Source organism: Elephas maximus, chromosome 19 (assembly GCF_024166365.1).
Source record: "Elephas maximus indicus isolate mEleMax1 chromosome 19, mEleMax1 primary haplotype, whole genome shotgun sequence".
Lineage (NCBI taxonomy): Eukaryota > Metazoa > Chordata > Mammalia > Proboscidea > Elephantidae > Elephas > Elephas maximus.
In genome coordinates this window covers 2079311-2103610 of record NC_064837.1, presented here as the reverse complement: position 1 = coordinate 2103610, position 24300 = coordinate 2079311, and the positions used below count along the sequence as shown (strand labels likewise).

General features: G+C 41.7%; 1 protein-coding gene across 2 annotated transcripts; it reads left to right on the top strand.

Moving 5' to 3' along the window:
* The first annotated feature begins 8810 nt into the window (after positions 1–8810).
* On the top strand, positions 8811–23365 carry ZNF287 (zinc finger protein 287). 2 transcript variants are annotated; one of them, XM_049859484.1, is made up of 6 exons: positions 8811–8899; positions 9892–10458; positions 11112–11206; positions 12757–12883; positions 13385–13471; positions 19259–22168. In XM_049859484.1, exons 2-6 carry the CDS (start codon positions 10056–10058, stop codon positions 20827–20829), a joined length of 2283 nt encoding a protein of 760 aa, XP_049715441.1. In that variant the 5' UTR covers positions 8811–8899; positions 9892–10055; the 3' UTR covers positions 20830–22168. The 2 variants fall into 2 exon arrangements, with proteins under 2 accessions (XP_049715441.1, XP_049715442.1); XM_049859485.1 differs by lacking the exon at positions 8811–8899 and having other exon boundaries at positions 9322–10458; positions 19259–23365.
* The last annotated feature ends 935 nt before the right edge of the window (positions 23366–24300 follow it).

The window sequence follows — 24300 nt, the reverse complement described above, 5'->3', positions numbered from 1 at the left end:
TAGGACCAGATGGCTTCACTGGGGAATTTTACCAAACATTCAGAGAAAAGTTGACACCAATTCTACTCAAAGTCTTCAAGAACATAGACGAGAAAAGAATACTGCCTAATTCATTCTATAAAGCCAGCATCACCCTGATACGAAAACCGGGCAAAGACATCACAATGAATACACATGCAAACATTTTCAACAAAATTCTAGCCAACAGAATTCAACACCATATCAAAAAAATCATATACCACAATCAAGGGGGGTTCATATCAGGAACGCAAGAGAGTTTCAACCCTAAAAAAATCAATGTAATTCACCACATAAATAAAATAACCAAAAAGAGCCATATGATCATATCAATTGATGCAGAAAAGACATTTGATAAAATTCAATACCCTTTCCTGATAAGAGCTGTCAGCAAAATAAGAATAGAAAGGAAATTTCTCAACATAATTAAAGGCATATATGCAAAACCAATAGCCAACATTATTCTCAATGTAGAAATACTGAGAGCCTTCCCCTTGAGAATGTAAATGAAAAAACAATGACCATTATCATCACTCTTATTCAATATTGTACTGCAAGTCCTATTCAGAGCAATAAGGCAAGAAAGAGAAATAAAAGGTATTTAAATTGGAAAGGAAAAAGTAAACATATCTCTATTTGCATAGAAAACTCTAAAGGTTCTACAAGAAAACTGCTGGAGCTAATAGATGAATTCAACAACATTGCAGGGTACAAGATCAATATACAAAAAATCAGTTGGGTTATTTTACACTAAAAAGGAATATTCTGAAAAGGAAAACAATACCGTTGACAATAGCCCCCAAAATGATAGAATACATAGGGTCGCTGTGAGTCAGAATCAACTCGACTGCAACAGGTTTTTTTTTTAGGGTCATAAAAGACTTAAACAATGAAAATTTTAAAAACTCTACTACAAGGCACTAAAAGAGACTTACGTAAGTGGAAGTACACTCCGTGCTCATGGACTGAAAAACATAATATAATGAAAATGTCAATAACACCTAAGGCTATCTACAGATACAATGCAATCCCGATACAAATCCCAACATTCTTTACTGAAATGGAAAAACTAATGACCAACTTTATATGGAAAGGAAGGAGGCCCCGAATAGCTAAAGCAATATTGAAGAAAAACAACAAAGCGAGAAGTCTCATACTCCCCATTATCGAAATATACTATAAACCAAACCCGTTGCTGTCAAACCAATTCCGACTCATAGCAACCCTATAGGAGAGAGTAGAACCGCTCCATAGGGTTTCCAAGGACTAGCTGGTGAATTCAAGCTACCGACCTTTTGGTTAACAGCTGTAGCACTTAGCCACTGCACCACTAGTGCTCCAAAGCATAGTACTATATGCCACTGTAATCAAAACAGCCTAGTAATGGTTCAAGGATAGTCACATGGACCGGTGGGATAGAATTGAGAGCCCAGAAATAAATCCACCCATTTATGGACAATTGATTTTCTATGTTGTTTTTGTTGTTAGAATCCCTCAAGTCAGTTCTGACTCATAATGACCCTGTGTACAACGGAAAGAAACACTTCCCCTTCAGGTGGCATCCTCCCAATTGTTGTTACGCTTGTCCCCATTGTTGTAGCCACTGTGTCAATCCATCTAGTTGAGGGTCTTCCTCTTTTTCACTGACCTTCTACTTTACCAGGCATGATGTCCTTCTCCAGGGACTGATCCCTCCTGATAACATGGATCATAACAAATTATGGCTAACATTTGGAAGAATGCATGAGGAACCTGTACATAGACAAAGAGGCAGTTGTTCAAACAGAACGAGGGGATACTGTGTGGTTTAAAGTCAAGAAAGGCGTGTGTCAGGGTTGTATCCTTTCACCATACTTACTCAATCTGTATGCTGAGCAAATAATCCGAGAAACTGGACTATATGAAGAATAATGGGGCATCAGAATTGGAGGAAGACTTATTAACAACCTGCAATATGCAGATGACACACCTTTCTTGCTGAAAGTGAAAAGGACTTGAAGCACTTACTGATGAAGATCAAAGACCACAGCCTTCTGTATGGATTACACCTCAGCATAAAGAAAACAAAAATCCAAGAGGTGGAGCCAAGATGGCAGAATAGACAGACCCTTCTGGCGAGCCCTCTTTACAACAAAGACCCGAAAAAACAAGTGCAACGCGTGTATTTGTGACAAGCTGGGAGCCCTGAGCATCAAAGGCAAGCTTAGACAATGAACTGAGGGGCAGGGGAAGGAAGACACCATTCAGAAGCGGAGAGGAGTTACCGGACCTGAATCGTGGGAAGCCCTCAGGCACCATTCCCATAGCGGCAGCAGCGGCGGGCTGGTAGTAGCGTTTGGCCGCAGTTTCCTCAGGGAGAAGCAGCAGCCACACAGCCCACTCACACCTCTGGAACCTGAGGAGAAGGGCGCTCTCACCAAAAGCTAAGTACTTGCATATATTTTACCGCGTGCCCCCCACCCCTAAGCCGGCTTCAGCGGCTGAATCCCTGGGCCTGAGATAGACCCTGGTGAGTACCTGTAGCCATTCTCCCGGCCTTGGGGAAGGGAAAAATTTGCAACTGTGGAGGGGGGGAGATAATTTGCTAGCTCCATTAACCCGGGAGCTCAGGCAGAAGCGGCTTCTGTCCAGGCATAAACCGTCCATGGACCTTGAACACCTTTCCCTTCTGCATGGACCTGTGTGGGCCTATTTCAGGAGAATAGGCCCTTGTTGGCAAACTCCAACCATTTCAGCTGTGCGATGGAGAGATGGGTGTTTGACGTTTGACATTGCTTTGCCTATGAAACAAGGTCCTCACCTACCCACATCAGGGACTTAAGGACTGGTAGCTCCACTCAGGTCACCCAGCCACCTGCGACAGGTGTCCAAAGATAACTGGTACCTCCCAGTTCTTACAACCAAAAACTTTGGGTGCCCATGATTCCTCTGCAGAACCCCCCCACTAGCACACTCTAGGGAACAGAGATGCATTTTCCTCAGAGACACTTGGGGGTCGGTTCTCAGCCCCCTGCCTTGTTCAGAGCGTTACGCCCTGCTGCAATCAGATATCGGTATATACCCAATCACCCCTGCCCGTCTAAGACTGTAGGACAGAGCCCGTACCACACGCTTGATGATCAGCTACCTGGACACCTGAGCTGAATTCATACAAGAAAACTGAATGGACTCCTAGACTGTTATACCAGATAACAGCTCTAGCCAGCTGGGGCAGGACACCAGAGCTCCAAAGGCGAAAATAATCAAGCTAGCTCACTCAAGCAACCCATAGGGTATACCAAAACAAAACAAAGCAAGCAGCTACGACACAGTAAGCAAGCATAAACTAATACAATAACTTCTAGATGGCTCAGAGACAACAGTCAATATCAAGTCACATAAAGAAACAGACCATGATCACCTCAACAGGTGCCCAAAACAAAGAATCCAGGGATCTTCTAGATGAAAGTGCATTCCTGGAATTACCAGATGCAGAATACAAAAGTTTAATATACAGAACCCTTCAAGACATCAGGAAGGAAATGAGGCAATACGCAGAACAAGCCAAGGAACACACAGATAAAGCAACTGAAGAAATTAGAAAGATTATTCAGGAACATAATGAAAAATTTAATAAGCTGGAAAAATCCACAGACAGAAAACAAAAATCCTCACAACTAGATCAATAAGGAACATCATGATAAACGGAGAAAAGATTGAACTTGTCAAGGATTTCATTTTACTTGGATCCACAATCAACGCCCATGGAAGCAGCAGTCAAGAAATCAAAGGACACATTGCACTGGGCAAATCTGCTGCAGAAGACCTATTTAAAGTGTTAAAAAGCAAAGATGTCACTTTAAGAACTGAAGTGCTTCTGATCCAAGCCATGGTGTTTTCAATCGCCTCATATGCATGAGAAAGCTGGACAATGAATAAGGGAGACCAAAGAAGAATCGATGCCTTTGAATTAATGGTGTAGGCAAAGAATATTAAATATACTATGGACTGCCAGAAGAACAAACAAACCTGTCTTGAAGAAATACAGCTAGAATGCTCCTTAGAAGCAAAGATGGTGAGACTTCATCTCACATGCTTTGGACATATTGTCAGGAGGGATCAGTCCCTGGAGAGAGACATCATGCTTGGTAAAGTAGAGGGTCAGCAAAAAAGAGGAAGACCCTCAATGAGATGGACTGACACAGTGGCTGCAACAATGGGCTCAAGCACAGCAACAATTGTGAGGATGGTGCAGGACTAGGCAGTGTTTGGTTCAGTTGTACATAAGGTTGTACATAAGGTTGCTGTGAATCAGAACCAACTCAATGGCACTTAACAACAACACTTAGTTGTGACCCAAGAGCAACCAAACACACTGGCATCTGGAAGAATAATGCCTCAGCCCTGGGTGGTGGTGTTGGTGGAGGGGTCCCAAGCAGCACACCACAATGCTTACTACAGGGTGTATTAAAATGTCCAGCTTCAGTTGATGTATATTTTGCTCCCTGCAGTTGTATCAGTTGTTTTTGTTAGAGACAATAATGGATATGTATTCTCTGTCAGTGTTTCCCTTATGAGCATATAACATTCTTCTTTATTCCCTTGTAATTTTTTAAATTTCGTTTTGTCAGAAATCAATACTCTTACCTGTATCACTCAGAGTTCATTCTAAGAATTAGAAACAGTAGAAGATATATGTTAAAAGACTGCAAGGAAATGGCTTACTTGATTGTAGGGTGACTAGGCAAGATCGAAATCCATAGAGCAGCCTGTCAGGAAGGGCAGGCTGGAGCTCATGGATACAGGCTGAAGCTGCTGTCCACAGAAAAAATTTCTTCTCATCAGGGAGGCCTCAGGTCTGCTTTTAGTGCCTTTCAACTGATTGAATCAGGCCCATCCAAACTAATGTCCCTTATTTAATTCAATTGACTTTGTAGATTTTCATCACATTTACAAAGTATCTTCATAGGAACACCTAGATTAGTGTTTAATTGAATAATGGGGAACTGTAGCCTAGCTAAGTTGACATATCAAAAGATCATCATACTACTTAACAACAAAAAGATAACCCAATCAAAAGCTGGGCAAAGGACATGAACAGACACTTTACCAAAGAAGATATTCAAATGGTCAACAGACACATGAAATGCAATTCAAAACCACAATGAGTTACCATTTCACTCCCACTAGAATAAACAACAACAACAAAAAAAAATGGCTAAGATTAAGAAAAAAGAAAACAACAAGTGTTGGAGGGGATGTGGAGAAATTGTAACCCTCATTCATTGCTGGTGGGCATGCAAAATGGTATAGCCACTGTGGAAAACAGTGTGGTAGTTTCTCAAAAAACTAGTAGAGCTGCCATGTGGCCCAGGAATTCCACTCCTAGGAATCTAATAGAAGTGATGCAAACAGACATATGTGCACCTATGTTCACTGCAGCTCTATTCACAATAGGAAAAAGATGGAAACAACCTAAGTGCCCATCAATGGATGAAAGGATAAGTAAAATGTGGTACATATATACAGTGTAATACAACTCAGTGATAAAGAAAAATGAGTTCCCGAAATATCACAGGGATGAAGGTGGAGGATAGTATGTTGACAAAAATATGTCAGTCACAAAAAAAAATATATTGTATGTTCTCACTTTTATGAAATGACATAAATAGGTAAATATATAGAAACTAATATTCATTAGTGGTTACAAGGGATAAGTAGGCAGAAGAGGAAGATTCACTCTCTAGGTAGTAGACACTTGTTACTTTTGGTGAACTGGAGAGGTAACACCAAATAAGGGTGAAGTATACACAGCTTGACCAAGGTAAACAATGTCACTAAGATGTACACAAGAAAAAGATGACGTTTTGGTAATTGCTTTGGCATGTACAATTTTGCAAAAACAACCAAAAAATACATATGTGCAGGAATATATGTATGTATATAGGCACATGTGTGTATAGGTATGTATATGTGAGTATATATGTATGTATGTATGTGTGTACATGCATACGTATTCCTATATATAATAAAGCACGGAAACCCTGGTGGTATAGTGGTTAAGTGCTACAGCTGCTAACCAAGAGGTTGGCAGTTCAAATCCGCCAGGCACTCCTTGGAAACTCTATGGGGCAGTTCTACTCTGTCCTATAGGGTCGCTATGAGTTGGAATCGACTTGACGGCAGTGGGTTTGGTTTTTTGGTTATAATAAAGCACATAGGGGGCACAGTTATAGATACTTTTTAGACATAACCAAATCGCGGGATGTGGTTTCTATGTTTGAAGGCTTAGGACTATAGTCTCACGTAACAATTCAGTCAATTGGCATAGTATAGTTCACAAACTTTATGTTCCACATCCTAGTTTGGTGAGTAGTGTCTGGGGTCTTATAAAAGCTTGCAAGCAGCCATCTAAGATACAACTATTGGTCTCTACTCATCTGGAGAAGAGAAAGAAGGAAACCAAAGAATCAAAGAGGAAACTAGTCTACTAGTAAGTCTACACAAACCATGGCCTCATCTACCCTAAGACCAGAAGAACTAAATTATGCCCGGCTACCACTACTGATCAGGGCCACAGTAGATGGGTGTGTGTGTGTGTGTGTGTGTGTGTGTGTGTGTGTGTGTGTGTGTGTTCGGTGAAAAGTTTAAAGCTCAGGTTACTTTCTCATACAAAAATTTATACACACTTTGTTATGTGACCCTAGTTGCTATTCCTATAATGTGACACCACACTCCTCCTTTCCACCTCAGTTTCCCGTGTCCATTCAACCAGCTCCTATTCTTTTCTGCCTTCTCATCTCGCCTCTGGACAGGAGCTACCCATTTAGTCTCGTGTATCTACTGGAACTAAGAAGGACACTCTTCACAAGTGCATGATAGATGGATCTTGACAGAATGGGTGGAAAATATGGAGCAGAACTAAAATTTTTAAAAGTCCAGACTTACTGGACCCAGTTGATACTAGGGGACGCCCCAAGACTATTGCCCTGAGGTAACCTTTAAACCTTGAACTGAAACCAGCCCCTGAGGTCACCTAATTTTAGCTAAATAACAGATTGGCTCACAAAATAAAGTGTCACCCATGAGTACTGTGCTCCTTTAACGAAACATCTGTATGAGACCAAACAATTACTTTAAAACAAAAACGCGAAGGTAAGAGATAGGGAAATTAGGTTAATGGAAACAGAAGAATCAGAACGGAAATAATGGGAATGCTGACATTGTGAAAAATGTAACCAATGTCATTGAACAGTTTGTGTAGAAATTGTTGAATGGAAACCTAAACTGCTGTGTAAAACTTCTCCAAAAACAGAATAAAGTTATTATTTTTTTAAAAAAAAAAACTTCACACTACCCAACTTTTTTGGTTCATATTTGCCTGGTGTGGTTATTTAAAAACTCTTTCATGTTCCCTCCCCTCATCAAGAGATGTAATCTATATCCCTCTCCACTTGAACCTCGCCAGGCTTGAGACTGCTTTCACAAACAGAGAATGATGGAAGTGTGATTTCTAAGGCTAGGTCATAGTCAGCCATCGGCCATGGAGTGTCCCACAGAATACTTGTTCTTGGAACTCTGAGCTGGCAGGTAAGAACTCCAACTACCCTGAGTCGTTTGTGCTACAGAAACCACCTGTAGACACTCTGATCAAGTCTGAGCTGCTCATCCTTGAGCTATTTCAGCCCAAGCATAAGACGGTGCGATTGAAAAAACCATCTTAGAGGTGGACTCTTCCAGCCCCAGCCAACGGAGGCTCCAGACACAGTGGGACAGAGACACAGTGCGACAGGGAGGAGCTGCCTCCACTGTAAGGAGCCCTGTTGGCACAGTGGTTAAAGAGCTCAGCTGCTAACCGGAAGGTAGGCGGTTTGAACCCACCAGCCGCTCCACAGGATGAAAGATGTGGCAGTCTGCCTCCGTAAAGATTACAACCTTGGAAACCCTATGGAGCAGTTTTCTGTCCAGTAGGGTCACTATGGTTGGAATCAACAAGAGGGCAATGGGTGCGTGGGTGGGGTGGCCTCCACTGTTCTTCCAAATTCCTGACGCATAGAATCCATGAGCATAAAAAAAAGGTTGTCCCTTAAAACCACTAAGGTTAACAGAGCAGTAAATAACAGGCACACCTGCGTGGTTTTCCATCCTTTTATTTTCAAGCGTTTTCTGTATTTTTGTTTTGTGTCTCTTGTAAATAACATGTTGTGGGATAGCGTTCGTTTTTCCAATGTGAGAGTCTCTGAATGAGATTCTTGGCTCAGAACCCCTAACGGTGACCGTTTACGCACAGTAAGGTCCCCCCATCCAGCACTGTACGTCTCTTCGCCTTTAAACCCACATCCTCCCTGCCCGTCCTCCCTCAGGAGCTCCGGCGTCCGCTGTCCTCCGGTGACTTGGCCGGGACTGCCACCCACCCCACCCTCCTCCCCAGCTACCGGCACCTCCCGACGTCCAAGTCGTCTCCCAGACCTGCCGCAGCCCAGGGAGACTAAAGTTTCCTTGGCTACGTTTCAGGCTAACACGCAAGGCGCGGGGACGGGAGCAGGCGGTTGCCATGGAGACAGTCCCAGAAAAGAGGCTCGGGCAGGGGAGGCACGAGCTGCGTTTCCGACCGACTGTGCGGGGCGCAGCGTTCTCCTCAGGCACATGCGCACTGGCGCCGAGGCGAGGCCGCAGGGAAGCTGAGGCGCGGCGGGCTCCGGGCGAGGCCGCGCAGGGCCGGGCTGGGGCGCCGGCTCCGGGCCGAGCCGCCCTGTGCCTTCCTGGGAGGGCGGCTGCGGAGCGCGGAGGCCCCGGGGCAGCGCGGGCCCGAGCCGGCCGCGCAGGAGCCCGCACCGGCCGCCATTACTGCCGTGGCCTGCCCGGCCGCCCCGCCTGCCCCGCCGCCGGCTCCACGCGACAGGTAACGGCGTCCCGGGCCGGCCGTGGGCGTCGGCGCGCCGGACGGAGCCTGGGCTGGTCCCTCGGGGCGGCGCTCACCGCCTGCGGCGGGGGAGGGCCGGGTGGGGCCGCCGGGGGTCGCAGGCAGACCGCCGAGGAGCCGAGGCCGGGCCGGGGCGGCCGGGCCGTGGGCAGGTGGCGTCGGCCTGCGGCTCAGCCGCGCTCTCGGGCGCTCTTGGGGAGCCCTGGTTTCAGGGTGGTCCTTCGGTAGCTGCCTCCTGGCGAGGCGCTTGCCAGGCCGCCCAGCGACTCCGACTTCAGGGCTGCAGGTGACACCCACCCCTTGTGCCTTGCGATTCCTGCCTGTCCAGTAGGCCTGCGCTCCCAGCCCTCGTGGGGAGAAGTTGGCACAGGCTGGCATTAACGTGCAAGGCGAGTGCAGGGCGCGCCTCCCCCAGCCCCCCACAGTTCCCTTGGGGACCTTGAAAGGGTTATTAAGGAATTCTCCCAGTTAGTTCCAAGTAACAGTAGAGGTGCTGACCTTACCGAGAGTCACTTCAGCTGTTACAGCTCCTGTAACATCCGTGACTAAAACACGAACATTTTTTTTTCCCATTTCAACAAATTAAAGGAGCCCTAGTGGCGCGGTGGTTCGGGTAGTCACCCAAAAGGTTGGCAGTTGGAAGCCACCAGCTGCTCCTTGAAAACCCTGTGGAGTAGTTCTACTCTGTCCTATAGAGTTGCTGTGAGTTGAAATCGCCTTGACAGCAGCGGGTTTTATCAGACGTTTTGCTCATGATTCCTTCAGTTTTTGCTTTCATCACCACTTTTTTATGGCAACCTACCCCTGCCCCCTCCCCAGGTAGCTTGCAGTTATCTTACAGTAGGAGGGGGAGACCAAGATGAAGCCTCTGTGTGTTTGCCTGTGGACTCCAGGAAGCCAGCTCCTGTGTGTATGTGTATAGCAGAGAACGCCAGGAATTCTTGACCTCATGGTCCATTCTTGTGTTTCAGGGTCTCTTAAGCATCCCTGCAAGTTCTGGCTCAGAGATGTCCGGCCCCTGACTGCCGCAGCCCTTGATCTAATGTCTTTGTGTCTCTAGCATGAGACTTCAAGCAGTTGACTCACTGCTGGAGAAATAAAGGATATTGCCAGATTGACTCTCCTGCCCCTAGCAATGTCACCCCCAAGCAAGAGAATGACCAGCTCTCTGCGTTCCCAGATCTTTCTAATGTGGAAGCCAGACAGGACTCACAGTGGACTCCGCAATACTGAGAAGGAAACCTTTGCTTCAAGGCTCTCACGTGACACTGAGACCTGTCGACAGAATTTTAGAAATTTTCCTTACCCAGAACTGTCTGGTCCTCGAAAGGCTTTAAGTCAACTCCGAGAGCTCTGCCTTAAGTGGCTGAGACCTGAGATTCACTCAAAGGAACAGATCCTGGAGCTGCTGGTACTGGAACAATTCCTGACTATCCTGCCTGGGGAGGTTCGGACTTGGGTGAAGTCCCAGTACCCTGAGAGCAGCGAAGAAGTGGTGACTCTGGTGGAGGATTTGGTTCAGATTCTAGAAGAGGAAGGTGAGAATTATAGATCATAGAGGGGAGGGACCCCTGTGAAGCCAGCACATCAGAGAACAGCCCCTTTAAAGAAATTGGGAAAGAAAGAACACCAGTTAGTGAATGAGAACAGGGCTTCAACATGAGCTCCAATCCTTCCAGATTGCTTGGTACCAAACACTTGTTATCTAAAGTCAGAGGAGGTGTGTCATAAAAGGAATGACCAGACACAACCAAATTGCCCCAGTGTGAGCCTTCAGAAAGTTTACCTGCGGAGGTTTGCACCATTCTGCCAACCATTTGCTTTGCAAATTGGATTTTACAATAACACGCTTCCAAAAAAAGTAGAAAAGGATCCAGAGAACATTTCCTTCTTAAGTAAGGAGACAACTCACACCATTTACATCACATAAGGATTTACCGGAAAATTGTGAATTTGGTGCATATACTTTAAGCGTCCCAGAGCAGACTTGTTCTTAAAGCCTGCATTGTCTTAGGATAAGCCATTGCCCTTTCCCTCTGATTCTTTGAGGCAGGGGTACTGTTCTGGGGTTCCTCTTACTTCCCAGTTTAAGGAAGTGTAAGCATCTATGTGGTGAAGGATTTCTGAGCTGAGGAAACCTAGGCTGTTCCTACAGGACTCATCCCCATCATGGTCTCTCTGTCTCCCCCAGCTCCTCCTCAGAGCTCCACCTCTTCCCAAGAGACCCCAGAGGAAGACATAGCCACTGCTTTCCGGGCAGGGTGGCTAAATGACTTGGTAACCAAAGTGAGTTTGAATTTCTTCTGTGATTTTAAAATGCATTCTTGGTGTGTAAGGATATTTCCTTTCCTAACTGTAAAGCTTCTGTGTCCCCAAAAGCTGTATCTAGGACCTAAGCTTCGTTTCTCTCCTTGAGTCACCTTGATGAGTTAAGGTAGGTAATGTACTCTGTAGGAGGTGGGCTCCCATTGCCTTCCCTGACAACCTATCCTCATTCTTTGACTGTAAGGCAGGAATGTTGCATTGAGGTTGAGGCACTGACCTCCACAGTTAGGTCGAGCTAGGTTTGGTTACTGGCTCTGCCATTGAATCTGTGTTTTGGAAGAAAATACTTAACCACTCTTAGCCTGAGCTCTGCAAACTTTAATAAATAGAATTTACCTCTTAGATTGTGAGGATTGAGTACTATGATACGTAGATTATAATAAGCAGTTAATGAACAATAGGTGTTGTTAATTATGTCCTCATGAACAAGTAATTCAAGACCATGTTCTCTGTAGTGTTACTTTTGATCATGAAGCTGTGTGCAGTTTTAACTCGCAGGAACTCTGACCACCTTAAGAGAAAGGTTTGCTGTAAAATATACGTAGTCTGGAATTTTAAAAGCCTTGGGTAACTAGAATAAAATTAATTTTAGGTGATAGGAGCTTACCTGGAAAACTTAAGAAAATCAAGGGAAAAACTGTTAGAAACAATAATAGAAACATTGAGTAAGGTGATTGCTACAGAAATGACAAAAAAATAAAATAAAAATTAGATGGGAAATAAAATGAAATAAAAGATCCCATTCACATTATGAACCTCTCAAATATAAAAATATCTTGGAGTAAACAGTAAAAATTGTGCAGTGCCTATGTGAAGAATACGGTATCATTCTATAGGACATGAAAGAAGTCTTGACTACTATGAAGATGTCAGTCCTCTCTAAATTATAAACTTAATACAGTTCTAAAATCCCAATATGAATTCTAAAGAACTTGACAATTTTATTTGAAAAAACTCAACATGTAAGAGTTACCAAGAATTAAAAAAAAGGAAGAAGAGCAAAGAGAGACCCTGACCTTACCAGATTGTAAAATGTGTCTAAAAAGTGCAGCACTTCCACAGTGTGCTTACTGGGACCAGTTTTATTTAAAATAAAACCTCCATTTCATCACTTAGCACATGCAAACAACCTTAACATTTAAAATAATAATAACTTGAATCTTTCTTGAGACAAAGCTAGAGAAGCAAACCCCTTCAATTCCTTGTGCCATCTATGTTTAAAACCCTTTAAGACAGAGCTCAAATGCATGCATTAGTGTCGGTTGAAAATTATAATTTTTATTTTCAAACTTCCCTTTAGTATCCCTTGTCACTGAGAGGTGGCAGGGCCATTCAGGGAATCTGTTGGAGTCATTGGTTCTTTGGGTGATTTATGGTTTTGATGAGATAACCTTTCGGGTCCTTCTAAAGCTTTAGATTCCGTGCTGCCCCACCACACACACACTCAGTGTTATCACTATCCCCTGCTCCACTAGTGCTAGAACCCAGTTAAGCTATATTTGGTGTTTTAGGAATCAATGACATTCAAGGATGTGGCTGTGGACATCACCCAGGAGGACTGGGAGCTAATGCGTCCTGTACAGAAGGAATTGTACAAGACCGTAACGTTACAGAACTATTGGAACATGGTTTCTCTGGGTAAGGATAGCCTACCCCCACTCCTCATCCCAGCATTCCCACCAGGGTCCCTTTCTTTCCGAGATGTTCAAAATGGGTTGAGCCTCTGAAGTACTTGGCTGAGAACGAGGTCTAGGGGTACATGTTCTCATCCTCTTCAGGCACAGAGACGATGATGTCCCACCCCTTTTCCCAAACAAAAGGTTTCCGAGTGAAAGATCACAGAGGACATTGGTGCCCTGCTGCCCAGCGCTGCGCCCGGGGCTGTGCCTTGCCCGCTGACACGTTCTTCCGCAGTGGTCCCTGTGCATATCCTCATGGGTAATGGGAAATTTTTACCACACACTCGACAACACTCGTTTTTGGGTTTGTAAAGGGCAGTGACCTAATTCTCTTACTAGATCGTGTCCATGAACCATTGTTTTCCTGCAGAGGCCTGTCCTTCCTGATAAGGATTAGATAATAAACTCTGAGCAACTATTTATCTCCAGGGTAAACCTCAGTATATTTTTTTCTGAACAGGACTTACAGTTTACAGACCAAGTGTGATTCCCATATTGGAAGAGCCATGGCTGGTGATAAAAGAAATTTTAGAAGGCCCTAGTCCAGGTGAGTGAATAACCAGCACATGAGGTTCTTTGCACTTACGAGCCTATACCCTTAATGTGGAAGAAATCGATATTTTTAAATATGGCCAAGTCACACTCCACAAAGGTGTACCAGTCTGTCAAGAACACTGAGCTGTTTTGTATTGCTTCCTTAGAGACGCCATCTCCTCAGGAAGAGATTGCCCAGACATTGTTATCCCTTCTCTTACATCCTCCCACGTAACTCCTGCACCCTGTCCCCTAGAGCCCTATGGGGGGCTTTCATTTTACCATTTTTCCCCTCCCTCTACATTGAAACATGCATGAATGTCCCCCAAAAGACTAAGTGTAAAACCTTCTTCTGGATTTTCTCTTATTCTGTTCACTGACAAACCCCTGTAGCCCCCACCACCACTTTCCTAACCCATTCTCTTTTTTAATTTCCTAATTACTCAAATAGATAACATAATCACAAAATGTAAATCTATATAAACATCATACAGTCAAAAATCTCCCCCACCTGCCGCATTCGCCCAGTTTGTACACCTCCCCAGCACTCAACCACTTAACTAGTTTTTAATTCATCCTTTCAGCGTTTGTTTTCCGTATAAAGCCAATATAAAAACATCCTTTTTTTCTTTTTCTTAATACAAGCAGCATACTGTACACATGGCTTTGTACTTGCTTTTTTCACTTAAAAGGATGTCTTGAAGAGTGTTCCAAATCAGTATGTAAAGACCTTCCTTGTTCCTTTTTTACGTCTGTACCATGTACATGTACCGTCTTTTACTGTGTGTTTTATGGTTTATTGAATCTCTTCCCTACCGATGAACCTTTTTGTTGTTCTTACTTATTTCTTCCTCCACAACTTCATTTGGCACATTTCAGACCTACAGAAAAGTTACAAGCAAAGTACATTGAATACTGTATACTTCCCACCTGGAACCACCACTTACCGTTCAGCCATTTCACACTCTCTATTCAGACACACACTGAGCCATTTGAAAGTTAATTGCAGACATGGTGACATCTCACCCCTAAATATTTCAGCAGGCATCTCATCTCATCTAAGATCACCAGCATTCTCCTACATAGGCACAACACCATTATCACACTCCAGAAATTTCACATTTATGCAATCCTGTCATCTAATACATAGTCACATATTCAGATTCCCCAGTTGTCCCCAAAATAGCCTTTATAGCTGTTTTTCTTCCCAATTCAGGATCCAGTCAGGAACTGCATGTTCCACATGGTAATCTTGTGTCTTTAATCCTTTTTGATCTAGAATGTTCCTTAGCCTTTTCTTTTTCTTTTTTAATCTTCAAATCCGCCAGGCACTCCTTGAAAACTCTATGGGGCAGTTCTACTCTATCCTATAGGGTCGCTATGAGTCGGAATCGACTCGATGGCAATGGTTTTAATCTTTTGTAGTCCTGATGTTTTTGTAGAGTCTGGACTGGTTTCTTTGTAGAGTATCCCATAATCTAGATTTGCCTGATTGTTTCCTCATGTGGATCAGGTTAAACCTTATTGCCAATAATACTACGTACGTGGTGTGTACCTCCCGTGGCATTTCCTCAGAATGTACGTAATGTCAGCTTGTCACTCATGATGCTCAGTTTGGTTAAGGTGGTGTCTGCCGGAGCTCTCCGTTTTAAAGGTGTATTTTTTTCTTTGTAATTATTATCTGTGGTGTGATACTTGGAGGCCACGTGACTGTCATCTTGCCTGCTAACCAGCCTTTTACTTGAGGGTTTTATCATCCACTGATGTTCCTTGCCTCAATCTGCTATTACATCGCTAGTTGTGAAATGGTGATTTCTTACTCATTCATCTCTTCTAGGTGATTGGCTAGCATTCTCTCATAGAGGATGACTGTCCCCGCTCCCACCCCATTTTTGTGTGTGCATATCACTATGAACTAATGGAATTTTAAAAAATTCAAAGCATACTAGTCTATTAATTCCTGTATTTTTAGTACTCAATTGTCTCAAACTTCGGCGGAGCCCTTTAAGCCAGGTCCAGCATCCTTTTAACGTGTCGCCATTAGTCTTTGAGCATGCTTTCTGGCACAGCAAGATGTTTCTTAGGCTCACCCTGTGCCTCCCATAGGTCCCAGGGTGGCGCAGGTGGTCTGCACTCGACCTTCTGTGCCTTCATTGGCAGGACAGTGCAAAGTATGCCAATTGCATGCTAAATCCTTTGGGATTTGATCTCAGGATGCTCTGAACACCAAGAAAACATAAACAGTGTAAAGGAAACAAGATTGGACTGCAGTCAGGATAGTCTTGGGGAGTGATCTCAGGATGCTGTAAACACCAAGAAAACATACACAGTGTAATGGAAACAAGATCGGATTGCAGCCAGAATAGTCTTGGGGAGTGATCTCAGGATGGTCCAAACACTGAGAAAACATACATAGTGCAATGGAAGCAAGATCGGACTGGAGTCAGGATAGTCTTGTGGGAGTGATTTCAGGATGCTCTGAACACCAAGAAAACATACATAGTATAACGGAAACAAGATCGGACTGGAGTCAGGATAGTCTTGGGGAGTGATCTCAGGATGCTCTAAACACCGAGAAAACAGACAGTGTAGTGGAAACAAGATTGGACTGGAGTCAGGATAGTCTTGTGGGAGGTACTGCTAGTTTGGGACCACTTTAATTTAATTATCGGCATGATGGTTTGCAGGGATCTTAGCAGGTAGCATGAACAAGGGCTGTAAATTCACAAGAAGGGGCAGTTTATGGTTATGAAGTTTTGGGAATTTCTTTCCCTCCAAAGCACACCAAGACTGAGAAAGGCAAGTTCCTTTTTTCCTCATGGATGGGTGAGCTTTATTGGACCTGATGTTTCATTTTTATACCCTCTCCTTATACAAGGTGGAATCCTATGTGCAAGGAACTTCTGTCAACCTCCCCTCCTTGGTTGAGCTCTAGGCTTTATCTTCTGACTCTTGAGCCCCTGAAGTCCTCAAAATGGAAGTGTAAGGTCATGACCAGGATTGAGGAGTGATCTTAGGCAGTCAGCATCAGCCATTGTTACCTCCTGCCTTCTTGCTTTTACTTTATCTTTGGCCAATATTCCTTACTTTTTGCCAGCTCAAAGATATGTTTAATAAGTTGAACCTTGGTTTAGGATACTTCGGGAAATGGAAACTTTAGGTAATCTGTAACAAAAGAGTTGTAGTGCTCTTCAGTGGCCATTCTTGTCTCAGAACTTTTATAGGTCCTTTACAGGACCTAGCCATTCTTTCAGGCTCAGCTCAACTCATACCTCCTTGCAGGTTTCTTTGGTTACCTTGCTCAACATTGATTTCCTCTCAGAAATATTGTACCACTATTTGACCCTGTGGCTAACAGACCTTACTTACCACTTCTGACAAACCCTTTCCAGGTAGTGATGTACATGTATATAAACCTGCTTCAAGTTTTTGGAGGAGAGAGGCTATTCATCATCCCCTGGTCTCAGAGCTAACAAGATCAGGAGTCATGGATGGCATCTTATTAAACACTGATTTCACCTAAATAATGATCTCAGTTTCTGAATTTTTAAATAAACGGCTTGGTTAAAAATATATACTTGTAGTAGCAATCAGCTGTAATTATACAGTCCATTCACATTCTCATCTTGTTCTTTTGGAAAAGGGTGTAACAAATCCTAGTGTGAGATAGGTTTTTAATTTTTTCTTCTGTAAAAGGGATATAATTTTATTTCTAGTAATAGTAATAAAAGTAATATAGCCTATTTATTGAAACCTAGAAAACCTATAACCTGTAAGCATTTTTGTAATATTTTTCTAGTTCTCCTAGTGTTTTTCATGCTAGTTGTGATACTGCTTTTTTCATTTAACATTATTCCTAAATATTTTCTTGTGTCAACCATGATTTTTTTACTTGAATAGAAGTAATCCAAGTAGTTTGTAAATTCAAGCAGTACAAGAAAGCAAAATGAAATTTGTGTCTCCCTCCCCTCACCCACTACTAGGACATCCTCAGAAACCTTAGATTGTGTGTGTGTGCGTGCCTGTCTGTGCATACATGTAGTTACACATGTATTGATGTACATCTGCTTTTTTTCACTTAGTAATGTATCCACACCTTTTCATATCAATGCAAATAGACCCACCTAATTATTTTTATCAGTTACCAATATTCCATCATACTCATTCTTAACTAGTCTTTATTGATGGATATAGGTAACATTTTTAACCACTTCATAATATTCTCTTCAATGGATATAGTTGCAAAGTTATTCTTTGGTCTCATCTTAGAAAACTTCTGAACTTTTAATATTACAGATTTCATATTTGCTTGTATAATTCTTAATATTTGCAAGGTATATGTTTCCCACATGATTCTAAAAGAAAAGGGATTGTCACTTAAATTTGTTCTAAGCCATCGTATGGGAAACATAATGGTTACCAACAAATACAACTAGGTTTGGGTTCAGTTGAGCAGCCAACATATCCAGAGTCTTGGACCATTTCCTGAAGGAAACGTGAGAAAGCGTAAGCCATTTGCAGAGTTGCATCTAAGTTGGAAATACACGAAACAAACAAAATTGTGGCATGATAATGTAGAGCTGAGTTCTGTCACAGGCCATCATTATATTAGTCACTGTTGATTTCGAGTCATGGCAGCCCCATGTGTGTCAGAGTACAACTGTGCCCCATAGGGTTTGTAGTGGCTGATTTTTCATTAATAGATAGTCAGGCCTTCCTTCCAAGGCACCTCTGGGCAGACTCAAACCTCTAACCTTTTGGTTAGCAGCCAAGCACATTAACCATTTGTGCCACCCACGGACTCCATGTGAGATTAGGTTGACACATATGAGAGGGCTGATATTCAGCCATTTTAACCTACAAAAGAAGGAAATTTCATATGGTTCAACCTAATAATCTATACTTTAGGATTCTTAGAAGAGCGTTGGAGAGGGAAACATAAGCTTGTCCATAAACATTTTTAGAGAGGCGTGTGAAAAGATCTGGAGTCTGAAATTAGCAGGCATCTATGGAATATTATGAAGAAACCGTTTTAAGTTACATGGAAGCCGAATATGAAGTTTAGTAGTAGGTATAGTAGAATAGGGAGGACTAGAGTATTTTAGAATTGAATGCAAATTAGAGATTTTTTTTATTTTTTACCTTTTCTCTCTTTAACATTTATCCTTCAAGCCAGTGGTTTTCAAACTTCAGTGTGCATCAGAATTACCTGGAGGGCTTGCTTAAACAGATTGCTCAACCCTACCACCAAAGTTTCTGATTCAGTGTGTCAGGTGAGACCTAATAATTTAACACATTCTCAAGTATGCTGGTCTGCGAACCATATTTTGAGAACCATTCCTTTAGGCTGTAGGGATTTAATAGAGATTTTAAGCATGGAAAATGCTCCATGAAATTGCTTAGAAAGATTATGTAGCACTGTGCAGACTAGATTGGAAGAGGGAGTGATGAGAGCCGGCCTGCCTACTTTTTGAGCCTGTTAGGTAAATACAACCGTGAAATCATCCTAAGTTATCCCACACAGTCATATGCACTGCTTTCACTTCCTTAGCTATGTCACCTAACCCAATCTATTTAGTCTGTACCCACTTTGAATAGTGAGGAGCCTATCCTTTTCGAAAATTTAGTCCCATATTTTTCTGCCCTTTTATTCTTCTTTCCCAAGCCTGAAGGGCCATGTTTTGAGGCTGTCAGAACCATTGAGTGTTTTTAGGCATTTTATTCATGCTTATTATTTTGTTTCTGTTTTGGCAGTTTCCTTTCTCCAAATAGAGAAAGACTTTTTATATTTTTATTTCAGAATGGCAAACTAAAGCCCAAGAGTATACTCCAGGAGAGGATACTTCTGAACTTAAAAAGGATGTTACCCAGACCATCAAATTGGAAGAATCATATGGCTGTGATGACAGATTAGAGAGGCAAGCAACGGAGTCCTTCAGGAAACTTCCCACTAATGAGAGTGATTTCAGTTTGAAGTCATTCCTTTCACAAGAAGATGGTCCTGCAGAAGAGTATCTTAGTAAATATGATGTATATAGAAATAATTTTGAAAAACATTCAAGCCTAATTGTACATTTTGGTACCCGATCAGATAATAAAACTTCTATGTATAACGAAAGCAGGACAACCTTCAATCATGTCTCATATGGTATTGTACGTGGGAAAGTGTATCCTGGAGAGAAGCCTTATAAATGTAACGTGTGTGGGAGAAAATTTAGGAAAAACTCATCCCTCACGAAGCACCAAAGTACCCATGCCAAAGAGAGATTTTATGAATGTGAAGAATGTGGAAAAGAGTTTAGGCATATCTCTTCCCTCATTGCACATCAGAGAATGCATACAGGAGAAAAACCATATGAATGCCATCAGTGTGGTAAAGCCTTCAGCCAGCGTGCACACCTTACTATACATCAGAGAATTCATACCGGAGAGAAGCCCTACAAGTGTGATGACTGTGGGAAAGACTTTAGTCAGCGTGCACACCTCACTATACATCAAAGGACACACACTGGAGAGAAACCATATAGATGCCTGGAGTGCGGTAAAACCTTCAGCCACAGTTCATCACTAATTAATCATCAGAGAGTTCATACTGGAGAAAAACCTTACATATGTAACGAATGTGGGAAAACTTTCAGTCAGAGTACACACCTTCTTCAACATCAAAAAATACATACTGGAAAGAAACCGTATAAATGCAATGAGTGTTGGAAAGTGTTCAGTCAGAGTACTTACCTTATTCGACATCAGAGAATTCATTCTGGAGAGAAGTGTTACAAATGTAATGAATGTGGAAAAGCCTTTGCTCATTCCTCAACTCTTATTCAACATCAAACTACACACACTGGAGAGAAATCCTATATATGTAATATATGTGGGAAAGCATTCAGCCAGAGTGCGAACCTTACTCAGCATCATAGGACACATACTGGAGAAAAACCATACAAATGCAGTGTGTGTGGGAAAGCCTTCAGCCAGAGCGTGCACCTTACTCAACATCAGAGGATTCATAATGGAGAAAAGCCTTTTAAATGCAATATATGTGGGAAGGCATATAGACAGGGTGCCAATCTAACCCAACATCAAAGAATTCATACTGGAGAGAAACCATATAAATGTAATGAATGTGGGAAGGCTTTTATTTATTCCTCATCACTTAATCAACATCAGAGAACTCATACTGGAGAAAGACCCTATAAATGTAATGAATGTAACAAAGATTTTAGCCAGAGAACATGTCTTATTCAACACCAGAGAATTCACACAGGAGAGAAGCCCTATGGGTGCCGTATATGTGGTAAAACCTTTACCCAGAGTACAAACCTTATTCAGCACCAACGAGTTCATACGCGTGTAAAACACCGTAATTAATGGATATGGGAGACTTCATTTAGATTTTACAGCTTAATCATTTAAATTTTATTTGTGCCCCCTGTGTGTTAAAACACTGCTCTTATTCAAAAGAAACCCAAAAGTGCAATACGTGTCAGATATCACTCAGCAGAAATGTCAGAATTAGTAACACGGATATAACCTGGTTATATTTAATGTGAAAAAAACTTCACTCACTTCTTAACCTTTATTTGATGTTGGTTTAATTCATTCGAGAAAGAAACAGTATAAGAGTATTTGAAAACCTGTAGCTCGTCTACTCTTGGCTATGTTTCAAGTTCTTAATGAGGCCTTATAAATGTAATTTGGGATCGTTTCCACCAACTAGATTTCAGATAGAAAGTAACCCTGGGATTATAAAAAAGAAAAAGCTGCTTTTGGGTCCTCATTTCTTCCCAGCTTTGATGCCTTAAAAGATGTAAAGAGTTTGTTATTATGCCATAACTGCCATGTGGAGCCAGTAGGTCTGCAGAAAATAATAATAATTGAAAGTATCTTGAAGATTCTATATGACCACTGTTTATTTACACTTTCCTCCAAATACGGAAATATTAAAGGAAGAGAAACTTAAAGATCTGTCAGAATAGAGGAACTAATATTGTATATGTAACCTTTAGACATGTACAGATTTAAACAGGCAAAAATGAAACGCCCCAAGCTTAAGTTAATTTAAAATGCATTAGCTTTAGTTTCACTAGGTTTTGACATGTAGGGTGATCCTGAAGGAAGAAAATAGGCATACAAGTCCCATCTCCTCTAGCTGACTCCTTAGTTCATACCAGGGGTTTCGCTATGACTCTTTCACTGTAGAAAGTCCATTTCTTCCGTTGAAACACTTGTTCCTTGGGTTCCTGCTGTGCTCAGGCCCAGACTTACTCATTGAATCCTTTCAGGACTTGTTACAGTGCTGAATATCACAGCTGATGTAAGTAATAGAGTTTTCTAAAAGATTGAACGATGAAAGTAAGGACGTGATTTTAACTACTTCGTCATGGAATGACCATAGAAGCCTGCTAAAAATAGGTTGCCAAATGCTACCCTGTCCCAGGACAAGTAATGAAAGCTATATAAAGAATATATACTTTGTTGTATATACTTAGTATATAAAGAATAAGTAATGGAAAATAGATTTGAGTTCACTGCAGAAAGTGGATCAGGGAAAAATTAAGCTGAAGACCTAACAGTGTGGAAGGAGAATATATATGTAACTATTTTAATACTGAATGTAATTGGGCCTGGTTTACCTAAGAAAATAAGTGACCAATTAAATAAAAAATGCAAAATTCAGCCTGTTTATAAGAAGAAACTAAAAATGAAATGACTGTTTTTTTCAGGGATAGTTGGAAGCCTGTTTCTCCTTCGTACATGTAAAAAAAGATGTTTCATTGACAACAGAAACAATCAGTGATGCAAACTAGCATTGAATCATTAAGCAATAATAACTGAGTTTGTGGGTCTTGAACAACGTAAAAGGAAAACTGGCAGAAATGCATCTTAAAAAGAAAAAAATACCATTGTATTTAATGCTCACTGCATTCTACTCTCAGAATATAAGCCCATGCCCTGAGAGCTGAGATTTCACCTCGCTCATATTTGTCTCTCCAGTACCTTGCACAAAGGAGATGATCAGTGTGTTGGTTGAATTAATGAATAGATACGTAGATAAATTAGAGTTGAGTAATAAGGTGGAATTGACTGACATGGAGTGAAATTGTAGAACTAAAAACATTTTTTATTTGTGCATACATGGAAAGAAATACTTAGATAAAATATTTATAGTTTACTGGGTGATAAACCCACTGCCATGGAGTTGATTCCGCCTCATAGCGACCCTATAGGACAGAGTAGAATTGCCCCATGGGGTTTCTGAGGAGCAGCTGGTGGATTTGAACTGCCAGCCTTTTGGTTAGCAGCCTAGCTCATGCCCACTGCGTCACCAGGGCTCTGACAATGGTTATAGTCTTTTAACAAACTCATGGGACACCTTTGCACAAGGAAGTTTTCCTGACCTAGATGAGGAAAAGTTGATGTAAATTCCGGTGCCCCAAATATCAATATAAGCATTTATTGGCCAGGCAGTTTCATTTGGACATTATTGTTTACATAAACATTCTACAAACAAGTGCTGAAGGTCCTACCATCTTCAAGGCTTTATTGTTGAGTGCTTTCATCAAGGAATTATTGATTTCCCTTGTCCTTCATTACTTAACCTTGACTTCATGATACCATCCTTCAAAAAGGACATATTGTCTCCAGGTGCATAATACTCAAATTATGCTTATTCCATAATTACATTAAAAATAATATTTGAGATGCACTTTTCCCTTGAAATGAATGTGTGGAGTATCACAGTCCATGGCCCCTTTATGTTTATTTGTATTTCCTGCCTTTGTGTATTTTATATAAATAATGCATTTATAAAGTCTTCCACCGATACTGAGGTAATTGATTGCCGTATTAAATAGTAGAATAATAATAGTGAAAAATCATAGATTTTTGTGTATTTTCCCACTTTTGCAGTTTTCTGACCCACATGTAACTGAAAAGTTTTTTAGTCTTATTTTTCCATACCTCTTACTAAGAAAATTTTCAAATAAACAGAAAAGTTCATAATAAAACCAACTGTATACTCACCATGTAGACTTAAAAATTAACATTTTGTCATATTCTTTATGAAATAATTTGAAGGTAACTTACAGACGGGACATTTCACCCCTAAATAAGCATGCATCTCATAAAAATATGGACAATCTTTTACATAACCATAAGGCTATCACCTACCTAAATAATGAACAGTAACTCCCCAACACCTAACACCTACCCAGTAACACCTAGTTCATGTTTAAATTTCTTTTGTTGATCCAATCAAATTTCACACATTACATGTGATTGTTGGGTCTGTTTCATATGTCTAGAACAGTTCCCCATATTTTGTTTTTCCAAGATTTTTTTTAAAGAGATTAAGTCAGGGGTCTTGTAGAATGGCCCACATTCAGGACTTAACTGTTTACATGTGGTTTATCTTTTTCCTGGATCCCCTGTAACCTGTTTCCATCGAGTCAATTCTGACTCATAGCCACCCTATAAGACAGTAGAACTGCCCCATGGGGTTTCCAAGGAGCACCAGGTGGATTCGAACTGTCAGCCTTTTGGTTAGCAGCCCTTGCTCTTCACCACTATGACACCAGGGTTTCCACAATCCCCTGTAGTGTCTATAAATTGGAAGTTAGATCCAAAGGCTTGATTGGCTTCAGGTTAAACATTGTTGACATTTCCTAAGTGTATTTCATACTGCATCACATCAGAAGTCTCATTAATATATCAGATCGACTCACTACCAATGATGTGAAGTTTTATCACTCAGTTAAGGTGATCTTTCCAATTAAAGGTATGTTTTTCCTGTTGCAATAAACTGTGCACTGACACTTTGAAAACATATGAATAGCCTAT

Bases quoted from the DNA above. Each gene is read 5' to 3' on its own strand.
- ZNF287 (XM_049859485.1), top strand. From the start codon at position 10,056: ATGTCACCCCCAAGCAAGAGAATGACCAGCTCTCTGCGTTCCCAGATC. The intron at 10,459-11,111 runs GTGAGAATTATA...TGTCTCCCCCAG, and splicing joins TCAGATTCTAGAAGAGGAAG to CTCCTCCTCAGAGCTCCACC. The intron at 13,472-19,258 runs GTGAGTGAATAA...TTTTTATTTCAG, and splicing joins TTTAGAAGGCCCTAGTCCAG to AATGGCAAACTAAAGCCCAA.